This window comes from Penicillium expansum (genome assembly GCF_000769745.1).
Source record: "Penicillium expansum strain MD-8 chromosome Unknown contig106, whole genome shotgun sequence".
Classification (NCBI taxonomy): Eukaryota; Fungi; Ascomycota; class Eurotiomycetes; order Eurotiales; family Aspergillaceae; genus Penicillium; species Penicillium expansum.
The window spans coordinates 270,201-284,697 of record NW_015971230.1 but is presented as its reverse complement, the minus strand read 5'-3'; the positions used below and the strand labels follow the sequence as shown (position 1 = coordinate 284,697).

The window sequence follows — 14,497 nt, the reverse complement described above, 5'->3', positions numbered from 1 at the left end:
CAATCCCATTTCTATATCTTTTCATCCTTCAATCTTGCCAACTCACAAACTTCCTCACTTCTATCAACATCACCTCTCAATCTTCAAAAATCGACGTCATATCAAATCAACCCGCCAAAATGGTTCACCCCACTACCACCTGCTGCAAGACCACCAAAGACGGCTCCTGCGTCTGTGCCGCCCAGGCCAAGTGCTCCTGCGGTCAGCAGAGCGCCCTCCACTGCAGCTGCAACAAAGCTTCTTCCGAGAACGCTGTTTCAGGTCCCCGCTGCTCATGCCGTATGTGATACCACTATTCTGATAATTTGGAAGACACATTATACTAACATATTTGAAATAGGCTCTCGCCCAGCTGGCCAATGCACCTGTGAGCGCTCCGTCACCGAGAACCAGACTATTACTGGTGAGACCTGTGCCTGTGGCAGCCGTCCTCAGGGTTAGTTTCAGTTTCCTTCTACAGATGTGATTTTTGATATCGAATACCATGCTAACTTTGACTTTAGCTTCTTGCACTTGTGAGAAGGCTGCTGCTGTTGACTCCACCCTCGAGGTTGACTTCACTGGCACTGCTTAAGTGACTCGATTCGCTTCGATCTTTGCTTTGATAATTGCATTTTTCATCCCCGCCTTGATGGGGTGGTGGCGTCTTGGGATTGGGCATTTTTACTGGTTGAGGTTGCTTGGGGTTATCAAAATACCTAAGAATGAGATATGAAATGAAACATTAATACTACTCAATTTTCACTACAATAGAGACAAATACTAAACGCAAGAAAAGAACTGCGAGTAGCCTGTAGGCTAGATTTGTCCAGCGCGCTGAAAGGGAAGCCCATGAAATAGACTTGGGTGACTTTGAAACGGGAGTATACATACATCTTAAAATAGACATCGTACAGCGTGTCGAGCCTTAAAAAGCTTGTTTGAAAGGAAAGATGCAGATTGAAGGAAACATGTCGAAACAATTTTCAGTTAGCCTCTTTTCTGGGTGTTTTTACTCTATGTCTTTCACATGAAATCAGTATGTTGACATATAGTTCTGTAGACTATTGAATACAACTACAACTTGTACTTCTCCTTGCACTGCCACATCGGATCAGTATTCCTCCGCCGCCACACACCGCCACAGCGGAACCCGGGCTGATCGACAGCGGAAGTGACCCAAATAATACGGAGCGGACAAGTGTCGGGGATGGACTCATCTCGACTTCGCGTGTTGCTCGGACTATTTATCCTAGGATCTCTAAACTAGGCGCTATTTTGTATGTTGCCGCGGTTCAATCGGATACAACCGGCCCACATCAACCACCCACTGCTGACCAGCTCCCCAGAGTTCAACTCCCTCCCACACCCAACCCCCCTGTTTTCCAAGAAGCTTCCACGAGGCCCGAAATCCATCACCCGACACGCTGCACGGCCAATGCCCCATAATCGACACAACAGCATAACCAGGACATGGTTGTGTGACGTTGTCCGTTCGATCGCGAATCCCCTGAGGTGATAATCCCGCGTGGCATGCGAGGGTGCACCTCGACCGAAACCCCCGCCATACCATAGTCGTTAATTTTTTGTCACGTCCGTGGGCTATAAACACTCTACACTATCGCCGTCGCCATGTCGTCTATGCGAGGGCTTGTGCAGTTCATTGCTGATCTGCGGAATGCCCGCGCTAGAGAACTCGAGGAGAAGCGCGTGAATAAGGAGCTCGCCAATATTCGGCAGAAGTTTAAGTCTGGCAATCTTAATGGTTACCAGAAGAAGAAATACGTTTGCAAATTGCTCTATGTTTACATTCAGGGTTACGATGTGGACTTCGGCCATCTCGAGGCTGTTAACTTGATATCTTCGCCCAAGTACTCCGAGAAGCAGATCGGATACTTGGCTGTCACGTTGTTTTTGCATGAAGAGCATGAGTTGCTTCATTTGGTTGTCAACAGTATTCGGAAGGATCTGCTTGATCATAATGAATTGAATAACTGCCTGGCCCTGCATGCCGTCGCTAATGTCGGTGGTAAAGAGCTCGGAGAAGCACTCGGCTCGGAGGTTCACAGGCTGCTCATCTCGCCGTGAGTTTGAGACGTTCCTTGTTTTGTTCATGATTATTCTGACATTTTACAGTACCTCCAAAGCTTTCGTCAAAAAGAAGGCTGCTTTGACGCTACTTCGGTTGTACCGCAAATACCCCGGCATCGTGCGAAACGAATGGGCCGAAAGAATTATATCCATCATGGATGACCCCGACATGGGAGTAACGCTCTCCGTCACCTCATTGGTCATGGCGCTAGCTCAGGACTTGCCAGAGGAATATAAAGGCTGTTATGTCAAGGCTGCGCAGCGGTTGAAACGGATTGTGGTTGACAACGATATCGCTCCGGACTACCTCTACTACCGCGTACCATGCCCATGGATTCAGGTTAAGTTCTTGCGCCTGTTGCAATACTATCCTCCATCACGTATGTTTACTGCCGTGGTAACTTATAACTCATTTTCTCACATATGATTACAGAGGACAGCCATGTTCGCGAGATTATCAGAGAGTCCCTCTCCCAGATGATGCTAGCTGCAATGGAAACACCCAAGAATGTCCAGCAGAACAATGCCCAAAACGCCATCCTCTTTGAAGCCATCAACCTCCTCATCCACCTCGACTCTGAGCACAATCTCATGATGCAAATATCCACCCGCCTAGGCAAATACATTCAGTCTCGGGAGACCAACGTTCGATACCTTGGTCTGGATGCGCTGACCCATTTTGCCGCTCGAGCTGAAACCCTTGACCCGATTAAAAAGCATCAGAACATCATTCTAGGCTCGCTTCGAGACCGCGACATCAGTGTTCGCCGCAAAGGATTGGACCTGTTGTACAGCATGTGCGATACCAGTAATGCCGGCCCCATTGTCAACGAGCTTCTGCGATACCTGCAGACTGCCGATTATGCCATTCGAGAGGAAATGGTACTTAAGGTTGCCATTCTTACCGAGAAATATGCTGCCGATGCACAGTGGTACATCGACATGACATTGAAACTGCTCTCACTGGCAGGTGAACATGTCAACGACGAAGTATGGCAACGAGTGATTCAGATCGTGACCAACAACGAAGAACTACAGGCTTATGCAGCACACACCCTGCTGGGCTACATGAAGTCCGATTGCCACGAAAGCTTGGTGAAAATTGGCTGCTACGTCTTGGGCGAGTACGGCCACCTCATCGCCGAAAACGCAGGCTCGAGCCCTATTGAGCAGTTCCTGGCCCTGCAGGCCAAGATGTTCTCCAGTTCCGACAACGCGCGCGCCATGATCCTCTCGTCGTTTGTCAAATTCGTGAATTTGTTCCCCGAAATCAAACCTCAGCTCTTGCAAATCTTCCGCCTGTACAGCCACTCTCCCGATTCTGAACTGCAGCAGCGAGCATTTGAGTACCTGTCGCTGGCGACTCTCCCGACCGATGATCTACTGCGAACGGTCTGTGATGAGATGCCACCATTCTCAGAGCGAACCTCTATCCTACTTTCCCGGCTGCACCAGAAGACAGCCGGTGCGAGTGAGAAGAAGACCTGGGTTATCGGCGGCAAGGACGCGAATGCGGACAAGCAAGAAATGCTCTTGGCACAAAACACCGGTCTCAAGCGCACCTTCACGACAATCGTTCATGGCACGCGTACTGGATCCGGTAGTGCTCCAGCCACCCCCACAAGCGCGTCCAATGCGCTCAGTGCATCGGGCGACCTGGCAGGCCTGGACCTCAGCGGTCCATCAGCCCCGGCTCCCAACATGGCCAGTGCCGCTCATCTCACCCCAGAATGGGACATCGGCTACAACCGGCTATTCTTCTCGCGCGAGGGTGTGCTTTTCGAAGATGCACAGATCCAGGTTGGACTGCGCTCGGAGTACCGCGGTCCTATGGGTGTCGTGAAGCTCTACATCTCGAACAAGTCCACGTACCCCATCGGGTCTCTTACCACCACCGTAGACAACCCGGCCTCTCCTCAATTAAAGATCGACACGAAGAGCCTGCCCGAGCCAACAATCCCGGCTGCCGGGCAGACGCAGCAGACTCTGTTCTGCACTGCCCACGGTCCCTTCACGGATGCGCCTACCATTCGTATCTCATACTTGGCCGGTGCTCTCCAGGCTTATACACTCCAGCTGCCTGTTCTGATGCACCGCTACATGGAATCCTCGTCTCTGTCAGCCGAGGAATTCTTCAAGCGATGGCGCCAGATTGGCGGTGGACCGCTGGAATCCCAGAAGACCTTTGGCTTGCTGGGTAAGAACAAGACCGTCAACGAGAGATTCACTCGGAAGATTGTCGAGGGATTCGCATTCAAGATTTTGGATGGTGTCGATCCAAACTCTCAAAACATTGTCGGTTGCGCTGTGTACCAATTCGAGGGAGGTAAGACGGGCTGTCTGCTGCGGTTGGAGCCCAACTACGAGAAGAAGGTATGTATTAGAAGTCTTTTTGGTCCTTTTGGTATCGGCATGCTAACCCTTTTGCTCAGATGTATCGCGTCACGGTTCGTGCCACCCAAGAAGAGGTCCCACAGTCACTGGTTAGACAGATGGAGGTGAAGCTGGCGCAGGGCATGAGAGCAGACGAGGCCTTCGATTAGGCGTCTGCAGGTGATATGGAAGCATTCATGTATATCTCTTACTAGATTACCAAGTAAAATATTAGCAAGTTCCTGGTGGAACATCGCATCTCTCTGTGTATAAATCCTTGCCAGTAAAGTAACAATAGAAGTGCTATACATACGGTACATCTAATGATTAGCATTCTCCGTGGTGATACCACCAGAAGCCCAATACTTTTTAAAATCTAATCCTCACGCAATCGTAAATCATAACCACCCCAACCTTCGATCAAACAACACTCGCCTCCGCCTTGGGCGGGCGATCCCCAAAGATGGTAGTTCCAACCCTAACCTGATCACTACCAAGAGCAATCGCCCCCTCAAAATCCGAGCTCATCCCCATACTAAGCTCCAATTCAGCCTCCTCTCCAACCAACCCAAGCTCTTTAACAACCCGCTCCCTCGTCTCCCTCAAACAAACAAAATCCTCATTCTCATTCTCCACCGTCGTCGCCTGCGACCTCGCAATAGCTCCAATGGTCATGAACCCCTGCAACTTAAGCCGAGGACACTGCTCACGAACATATCGACAAAGCGCCGCCGCGCCAGCAGGCTCAACACCAGCCTTGTTCTCCTCACCAGACGTATTAATCTGAACATAGATCCGCAGCCTCCCATCCTCGTCGTGGTTCGTAGCCGCCATCTCAGGACCCCTCTCGCCCCAGCCCTTATCCAACAACTTCGCCTTCTTCTCCGAGTCCACGCTCTCGACTGCCCACAGCCCGCGCACATCCCGCGCAAGCGTCACGCACTTGTTGCTCTGCAGACCGCCGATGAAGTGCCATTTGATGGTTGCGGGCAGCAGCCGTGATTTCTCGAGTAGTTCTTGAAGGTAGTTCTCGCCGAAGTGGAGTTGCGACCCTGGAGCTTGGTGCAGTGCCAGTGCGTCGGATGCGGGCTTGAGCTTGGAGACAGCAACCAGTCGGATTGGTTTGCTGGGGATTGGGGATTGAAGGACGGCTGTGCTCACTCGCGCGCGCACGGCTGTGAGATTTGAGAGGAGTGCGCTGGCACGCGCTGGTGTTGCTGGGGTCATTGTTTGGGGCTCGGGTGGTGTGTTGGTTGTCATTGCAGGTTGGGCGGGGTTGTTGTTGGTGTTGTATTGATTGTGATTGTGATTGTGATTGTGATTGTTGATATTGATGAGATAAGCTCCTTTCGAGGATTTGCTTTTATGAGTTTTGAATTGGTTCAAGTTCCGGTATGGATTGCAATGATGTGGTTAGTCAATTAAGTTGAGGTAAATCAAATCCGAGCTATGGATGGTGGACTTTGTATGAAAGCCTTAGGCAACGATTTCCTTGGGGAATGTTCCGACGCACACGTGACTTTGGAACACCGCCACAACCTGCGCCTCGCACTTTATTTCACTTTTCCGTTTGCGTCTTTGAGGATGGACGGTGAGATAGGTGAGATCATCTATCTCGATCTACCCAAAAATATTAACGGACGTGTAAACTCTATTTCTTTTTCTTCGGCGCTAGACGATACAGTCCCCTGGCCAGTATCGGCCATTAATCCCGATGCGAGATCCTGGCGGCAAGCCAGACAGGCCTCTGCTCCAATCACGGATCTGCATTCCCGGAAAAGAGACCCCGGCGGAGCGCCGGGTATGAGCGGATCCTTCAGTTCGTCTCAACCTGTCAGGGCTGACTGGCTCTCGGCTGGTCTTGTCGATCAGATTTGTCGCCGTTGAGTTTCAAACTACTCCGTAGTACGTCCTCTGATGCAGGATCTTGATCTCTATTTTTAATGTTTCTGCATGATTTTATTTTCGGCACTGCCTTTGTTGAACCTGTTGAAACAGAACAATAGCCGCCTTGTGTTTCTTTTTCTGGTCTTCTTTTTCTAGTCTTTCTTCACTCTGTAACCCCCTGTCTCAATCAGAGCGCTAAGTTTGCTGCCTAAACTTTCAATTAAGAGTAGATAGTTAATATTATTCCATGACTACCTGTCCAATGGCAAAAAATAGTGGTACCAAGTCCCATCGCGCCCTCGGCAAGAATACGACCTGGTGTGAGATGTAACCTGCAGCTCTCAGCCGACGGATGGGGTAAAGTCTAGGCAAGGTATAAGCCCACTAAAATCATGATTATGATAATTATAATAATATAATAATAATTGTAGCCCATAATAATCAAAGGAAAGAGTCTCTTTGACGTCAGCTCCAATCAATAGCCGTGGTTCCATTCATAGACACGGTCAATGACTATTTACTCATCATTACATTAGGCAGAGGAACTTAAAGAGCTAATTGTCTTCTGCTGATCCCCAACAATCTTCAACTCTCTTCATCAATATCATCAACCCTCATTTCAGCTGGTCTGAACAAGCCTGCAAGTCTCTGAGCATCTCGATATCACCGGCTACAAAACATACTTTACCGGGCTTTCCGATCAGGCTTGATAGCTACGCCGGACACCATCTACATACCACTGGGCATTTGACGTCCTCATTTTCTTGCCAATACATCATCAAAATCCAACTCATAGTCACTCCGTTCGACAAATTCTGAAACTACTACAAAGTCCACAATACCACCCATCGCCCATCAACCATCCCTATCAACTATCAAAACACACTGCAGGTACCTGCGGGACATCCCGCAATAATTAACAGTCAACTGCAACTGCAACTTTGAAGAAAAGCATCCCACAAAAGCAATCATGTGCCGTCAATATTTCACACTCTACGAATGGTGCCAATGCGAAGAAGATGCCGGCAACAATGTCTGCGCCGCCCACCGCCGAAACGGTTGCCCGGGTATCAGCGTCGAGACCGTTCACATGCACTGCTTCTGCAACTCGCATGCCACGCGTGGCTTCAAGTCCGAGAAGGAAACCCGCAAGAAGGAGAATAAGGTGCGCCGCCGATCTGAAGATTCCTTTAGTGAGAAGGATTCTTTCGGGCGCCGTTGGTATCAGTGGTATCAATGGCGGGGTCTGCGGTCACGTTAATTGACGACATTTACATTTGACTTCGTTTTTTTTTTCCTGCTCTCTATCTATCATTTTACAGCTTTGGTGTTAGGGGATTTGAGATCTCGGTTTGGGATCTTGGGAAAAAGGAAATTCTGCAGGTTTGCGGTTTTCCATCACGTGGATGCAATGATCTAGATGATCTGCATGAGATTCGATTCTTCTTCATTGAATTTTTCTTTTCTTTTTTTTCCTTTTTTGTCTATCTTATATTAGAGATATGATATCTATTAGAGAGCATGAAGCATGATTGTGGATTGTTACAAAAGCTATCAATAAAGAGAATAATACCTCCGGCTATAACAATAAGAATCAAGTCAAAGAAGACCAAAAAAACAATAAAGCCCTATTCATGTAAACAATAAAAAATATAGAAGAAATATAAGAATGTATAAGAATGTACCTCGTATGTCGTTGTTCTATGGTCTGGTGATCGACCGAACCCTTACCCCACTAGGCTTAATCCAAACATGTGAATCTCCACCCTTTCTTTGTCTCTTTGTTTCTTTTGTTTCCCCTTCCCTATTCAACCTCAACCTATCATCTCTCGCATTTCATTTTATAGTGAATGAGAAGAAATATCGTGTACCCTTTGTAGCAGAGTCGATATCTGCAAGATGGAATACAAGCTCCCCTCCACTCAGGAGGACCCCCCATCGGGGGACAATGGCCTCAAGAACAACATTGATGAGGCGCATAATGAATTGATCAATTCTCTGAATCGCCTGACTCTAGCGAAAGAGACGCCATTGCCTTCATCACCTCGTCTTTCCCCTGTTCCATCCTATCTTCCCCCTAAATCTGTTCAAGTCACTCGACCTGTACCTGCTATTCCTCTGCAGCCTGACCAACCTGTTCGAGCTGTCTCTTTACAATCCAATCAACCTATGCAATCTGTCTCACAAACAGCCGGTTCTGACACTGTCCGAGACGAACGGCGTAAGTCAATTGCACAACTACAAAAGCGCAAGTCCGCTGCATCTCTTCGTTCGGTCTCACAACCGCTCAAATCTTCATCCCCAACTCCTAACCCTTCACGCCGCACATCATTTGCCTCTGCGGGGTCTCCAACCACCGCAACATCCCCCGCAATGCACCCCGCACGCCTTGTGTTTAGCCCGGCTCCAGAAGCCCCTATTCCGACTCCTTCGTCTGTCGCTGCTGAGCACTTCTCAAAAGAGCTTGAATTACACCGATCTGATGATATCAAGACTAAAACTGCTGTTATTATTCATGATGACTGCTATGGCCATCGTTACTCCCAGCTTGAAGCGCCAAAACGAACCATCGAGAGAATTGTCGAAAGACCAGAGCGCATCCGCGCCTGCGCTGTGGGCATCTCTGCAGCCTATGTTCTCCTTGGATCTCGATATGCGGAAGATCTCGCACTTAAACCAAGTTCGAGCTGGAACAAGATTGATGTTCCTTTTCAAATTATCAAGACTGATCGCAAGGTTCATTTATCTAATACTGCTGTTACGGACGTTCATGGAACCCAATGGATGTCAGAATTGAAATGGATGGGGGACCTTGCAGAGTCACGACTCATCATGGATGGAAACGAACTTGCCAGAAAACGGACAGGAGAAGACGACGGCCTCGGGACAAGTGGTCCCGCCCTAAATACCGGCGACCTCTACTTATGCTCAGAGTCTGTGAATGCCTTCCAAGGAGCACTAGGGGGCGTCTGCGAGGGAGTGGACCTTGTTTTCAAGTCCGGTCCAATCCAGCGCGCATTCGTCTGCATTCGACCTCCCGGGCACCATTGTTCAGCTAACTTCCCTTCTGGCTTTTGCTGGATCAACAATGTTCATGTCGGAATTTCCCACGCAGCAACCACCCACGGTCTCACCCACGCTGCAATCCTTGACTTCGATCTTCACCATGGCGATGGGTCTCAGGACATCGCATACGATCACAATTCCAGATTACTCAACAAAACACAAAAGGCTGACTTGGCCAGGTCTGATGCCACGAAATTCAAGGAATATCAAGACGCTCCTCCATACACCAAAGCAGCCATTGGCTACTACAGCTTGCATGATGTGAACTCTTTCCCTTGCGAGAATGGAGAGCGCGACAAAGTCATGGGTGCTAGCCTCTGTGTCGAAGCACACAACCAGTCCATCTGGAACGTTCACCTCGAAAACTGGGCCGATCTCGATGGGTTCTGGAAATTATACGAGACAAAATACAACGCATTGCTCACCAAAGCCCGGTCATTTCTTCGCGAACGCACAGCCGAACTCAACCAAGAACGACAAGAGAACCCAAATGCTCCACTGCCCAAGGGAGCAATCTTTATCTCTGCCGGGTTTGATGCCAGCGAGTGGGAAGGCAACGGCATGCAACGGCACAGCGTGAAGGTGCCGACTGAGTTCTACGCCAAGTTCACCGCGGATGTCATCCGCATGTCGCAAGAGGAAGGCCTCGGTGTGGAAGGGCGTGTTATCAGCGTCCTCGAAGGCGGCTACAGTGACCGCGCGTTGTCCTCCGGTGTGCTCAGTCACCTGGCAGGTCTGAGTGAGAACTCAGAGTTCAAAAGTGAGTGGTGGTCTCAGAATAATCTGAGAGAATTGGATGCCATCATGGCTCCAACGCCCAGCAAAGGGCGCAAGAAGAGTGCCGCCACCTACCTGACAGCCACCAAGTCCTTCGCAGCAAAGGTTGTCGCCCCCGGGAGAGACCGGAAGTCCACCGGGGACTTCGATCCCAACATCGTCGTCGGCCCTTTGCCAGAAGTGAGCTGGGCGGTGGCCACGGGGGAGCTCTCAAAGCTCATCATCCCCGATGGCCGCCAGACCCTAAGCTGCCGGCCGGCGGAGCTGAACCGCCAGCGGCGAGAGCTGAGCGCCCAGGATGGAGGACTCGATCTCCTCATCCCCGTCGAAAAGGGGCGCCAGCTGCGCTCGCGCAAGCCCAAGGAGTCGACCCCTGTCCCCACCACCCCTCGCCCTGCCACCCCACGACGCCAGGCCCGCAAGGGCCTGAAGACCCCAAAGACCACCATTGCCGCCACGACCCTCCCTGCTGCCTCGCGCGAGGCCTCCCCGTCAGTGGGTGCCTCCCGTCGGAAGAGCACCAGTCTGACGCGCGCGGGAACTCCGCACCGGGGTGTCAGCCCCCTGAACCTCCCCCCAATTCCACAGATTCCAACTACCGTGGGGGGAGTCAGGGGCGGCCCCCGGATAATTCTCAACATGCCGGCGCGGGAGCCCGGTCGTGGCCGCAAGTTGTCCGGCGGTGCGGTTGACCACCACCGCCGTGGTCGAAGCTCAAAGTCCCCCAAGAAGGAGAATAAGCGTGGGAGTAACTCCGGCGGAAGCTCGACTGCTTCTGCCGGCAGTTCTCCCGTGATCGTGACCAAGGATGCCGTGATGGAGGATGCATAGGGCGGCAGGCATGATCTTTGTTTTTTTCTGTTTTTTTTTTTTTTTCTTCTTTTTTTTACATATTAGTTCGATACCCTAACTGCCTTTTGTAAAATTTATTGTTCGATTTCTCTAAACTTCTGTGGTTGTGTAGACTTTGTACGATTCTAAGGTACACAACTCTCTCCTCTTTTCTCTTCTTTCGGTCATGGACTCAAAAAATAATACTAGGCTGCATTGACATGACTGGTTACCTCTAAATTTGACGTCGAAATCAGTAAGGTTGTTGAATCTGAGATCCTATTTATGCCAAGTACGAAATTCCATCAAAAGAATCAACATGACTGCAGACGCATCACAATAACACTTTACCCGTATCATGTCAGTCTCCGAGATCATCGCGTAGAATTCTGACCACAACAGATTCGTTAGCTCAGCTTAATCCATGAATTGGAATAGCTGCAAACCAAGTTTGACGTGCAAGAAATCGACCTTATTAATGACTTCGAAGGGAAGATTGGCCGCAGCTTTGGAATCTTACGTAGTACCTCCAGTGCCGTGGAGAAATCCGTTGCCACTAATGGTTTTGTAGAACTACATGGCCAGTGTTGGAGTAGCTTGTAGCCTCGGCATTGATGATCTCGGTTTTACATACTTGATGCACACAATGACCTGGACTCGCCTGATATTAACGAAAATGGCTATTTGGAGTAAAGAAGGTGAACCATGACATAGCTTCATTGCTCCTTAGAAAGCTATATATGAGTCAACCGTCAATGAGTTGAGCGCAATATCACAAGCTAACTCCTCCTCGTATTGGTCTCCCCCAATCCACAAAGCCACCTGGAACCACCAACTGCTCTTTCCAAATCTCATTGCAGTCGTAAAATCCCAGTATTCAGGATACCAACTACCGGACTCCCAATCAAGAAAGGCCGATAGATGGCCATCATCTCCAACAAGGATATTATGAGCCTTGAAATCGCCATGGGTGAAAGTAACCCGGTGGGAATATTTGCGAATCTTGTTTGCTTGCGTCAAAGCTTGGATATACTCTTCAGTTGAGTCGAAGCCATGTCCAGAAGCAGGGCTTAAGAGATAGTCGTGGAGCTCACCTTCGTCTGTGAACGGACCCATTATATCCATTAGACGAATGAACGTTGGGGTGCCAGGGGGGGGTTTATACTCGCTGGTGGGGACGACGCGCCTTCCAGAATGATGATTTTAATTGCCTCATTAAGCCACCGTTCCATGGTTCCGAGGCTCACAAGGTTCACAGGATTATATGAAGAGACGCAGGTTCGGAAGGAACGAGGGTCTGGATTCCTGCATACCGTAGTGGACATAGATAAGGCTTGGAAGGTGTTGCGGTAAGAGCTGAAACGAATTCGTTCAACATACATCAACTCCTTGTAAAGTAGCAATCTTTCCAATATTTGTATGGATTGAAGTAAATTACAATAGGGTATATTCACTCACTTGGAGGTATTTCCGATATCTCTTTTGATATTTATCTCGTTATCCAATGGTGTGTATTCAGCTTATTTTTGATTCCATCATATGATAAACAAAAGGCCAATCTTCCATCAAATGGGCCTGTGGTTTAGGGGTATAATACCCGCTTCGCACTACAACAGTGACTTGCGGGGGGTCCCGGGTTCAATTCCCGGCGGGTCCATTCTTTTTTTGTTTTTGTTTTCATGTCCCAATCAATCAATACATTCGACCTTTTTTTTATTTTCTGTGCTGTGTATCATTAGGTTCTTTATTTTTATTTTGTTGCCGGATGTGTTGGAATTAAATCTGTTACATCAATTATTAGTGTTTGCTTCATTAGCGTTAGGATTTTATGTAAAACATACATCGATATATATAAGCTTCGAGGATATATATATTGTGTACTCCGTATCTAAGTATGCCCCAATACCTCTGCCGCGGCCACTGGTCTAACCCGAATAATCTCGAACCCACCCTCATCTCTATCCTCGCCTTTCTGGGGCCACAGGATCTGTCGTGTCAAAATGGCCCGAACCATCATGTAACACACAAAGAAGTACATCAATAGCAACGGTAGTATCGCCGCACACCCAACAATCTCAATAGGCTTGCAGGAGAATGCCTTGCCAATGGCAAAAGTAGCAGTGATCAAGGCAGTATTAGGGAAGACAAATGAGAACCAGGTCATCGAGAAGACCATGCGCCCATGTCCAATCGCCGACCAATGGGCTGCGCTTGCAATAATGAAGAAAAATATAGCCAACCTAGAGAAGAGTTAGCCGAGTAGACAGAAATAAAGGTACCAAACATACCCCCAAAGCCAAAGACACGAAAAATTAGCAACAATCTTCAACACATTGGCAGCCAGCGCCCCATCTCCCATAAAATCGGCCGGAAATGACCTCTTCGCCCCAGCCGCCATATTCACTAGCCCGGCTACCGTAAATCCGCTCGGTCCCACAGAAACAAACATACCAGGGCGGATATTTTCCTTCGGCAGCTTCTGCGTCATCAGCCGGTAGATGAAGGCCGAGTAAACCATCAACGAAACCAAAAAGCCAACCCCCTGGATAGTCATGCCGCCAATAATAACCGGCAGAGACTGAGACGGCTCCAGCTTTGCACTGAGGATCCCTGCATGCGGACCAATGATGAGCATCGGGTAAGCAGGAAAAATCCAGATAGGAGTCATCTGCGCGATGGTGAATGTCTGCGTCGACCAAAGGAGGAGGTAGACGCCGGCCGAGAACATCACAGCTAGAGTGGCATCAATCCAAAATAGAATACAGACTGCGCGCATCAACCACGGACCCGTGTTTTCGGGTCCGTATTGCGATACGTTGATTAAAATTGTGCCGAAGGATACTATCGATGCAGGCACGAAGAGCGACTCTGTTGGGTGTTTGAACGACGCCTTGAATGTATACGGATAATGATAGAACCGAATAAGCAGAAGAGCCCAGATGATGAGATACAAAGCGATATTGACCAGGAATACAACGACCCCAATCGTATCCAAGCCCTTGAACCGAAATGGAACTGGCCCTTGTTAGCCATGTTCAACCGAATAGAAATGAGATCGACCATGCACACCTTGATACAAGACATTAGCCAGCCCACCCGTAGCCATAGTCAAAGTGAAATAAGCCCACGTAATATGGCGAATGCGCTTCTTCCAGCTCAACTCGCCAGAAACTGTGTGCTTGAGCCCAAACAGGCCCAGCCCGTTGTACTCTCGGCACGCACCGGCTTCCTTATCCGGATTTGTTTTCACAGTAGCCCGTGACGAGGCTCGCTGCAGTGCAGCCTCTAAAGCAGACGAATGAGCCTCACGAGCTCCGCCACCGGGGGTTTCTTCAACGGCTCCAAGGATTGAGAGAGCCCGCTCGGCATCTTCTATCGTTGGCGTTCGGTACCCGTCTTCGCCGGGACTTCGCATATGCCTGGGTAGATCGGGCTCAGTAGTCATTACCGGCTACTGCGATTTGACTCAATGAGCGCACACACAGCTGGATGG

The 14,497-nt window shown here is 49.4% G+C and overlaps 6 protein-coding genes across 6 annotated transcripts; 4 read left to right on the top strand and 2 right to left on the bottom strand.

Moving 5' to 3' along the window:
- Positions 1-119: 119 nt before the first annotated feature.
- Positions 120-574, top strand: PEX2_035190 (putative copper resistance protein Crd2; the record flags this gene model as incomplete). Its single annotated transcript, XM_016740794.1, has 3 exons — positions 120-279; positions 341-436; positions 504-574. 3 exons carry the CDS (start codon positions 120-122, stop codon positions 572-574), a joined length of 327 nt encoding a protein of 108 aa, XP_016601407.1.
- Positions 575-1,611: 1,037 nt separating this feature from the next.
- On the top strand, positions 1,612-4,613 carry PEX2_035180 (AP-2 complex subunit alpha; the record flags this gene model as incomplete). The annotated part of the gene is made up of 4 exons (XM_016740793.1): positions 1,612-2,063; positions 2,116-2,450; positions 2,504-4,443; positions 4,503-4,613. 4 exons carry the CDS (start codon positions 1,612-1,614, stop codon positions 4,611-4,613), a joined length of 2,838 nt encoding a protein of 945 aa, XP_016601406.1.
- Positions 4,614-4,863: 250 nt separating this feature from the next.
- PEX2_035170 (YggS family pyridoxal phosphate enzyme) lies at positions 4,864-5,670 on the bottom strand (the record flags this gene model as incomplete). The annotated part of the gene is made up of 1 exon (XM_016740792.1): positions 4,864-5,670. The coding sequence occupies one exon, from the start codon at positions 5,668-5,670 to the stop codon at positions 4,864-4,866; it is 807 nt and encodes a 268-aa protein (XP_016601405.1).
- Positions 5,671-7,300: 1,630 nt separating this feature from the next.
- PEX2_035160 (uncharacterized protein) lies at positions 7,301-7,591 on the top strand (the record flags this gene model as incomplete). The annotated part of the gene is made up of 1 exon (XM_016740791.1): positions 7,301-7,591. One exon carries the CDS (start codon positions 7,301-7,303, stop codon positions 7,589-7,591), a length of 291 nt encoding a protein of 96 aa, XP_016601404.1.
- Positions 7,592-8,229: 638 nt separating this feature from the next.
- Positions 8,230-11,004, top strand: PEX2_035150 (histone deacetylase hosB; the record flags this gene model as incomplete). The annotated part of the gene is made up of 1 exon (XM_016740790.1): positions 8,230-11,004. One exon carries the CDS (start codon positions 8,230-8,232, stop codon positions 11,002-11,004), a length of 2,775 nt encoding a protein of 924 aa, XP_016601403.1.
- Positions 11,005-12,892: 1,888 nt separating this feature from the next.
- On the bottom strand, positions 12,893-14,419 carry PEX2_035140 (tellurite-resistance/dicarboxylate transporter family protein; the record flags this gene model as incomplete). Its single annotated transcript, XM_016740789.1, has 3 exons — positions 12,893-13,244; positions 13,293-14,019; positions 14,074-14,419. 3 exons carry the CDS (start codon positions 14,417-14,419, stop codon positions 12,893-12,895), a joined length of 1,425 nt encoding a protein of 474 aa, XP_016601402.1.
- Between the last annotated feature and the right edge of the window lie 78 nt (positions 14,420-14,497).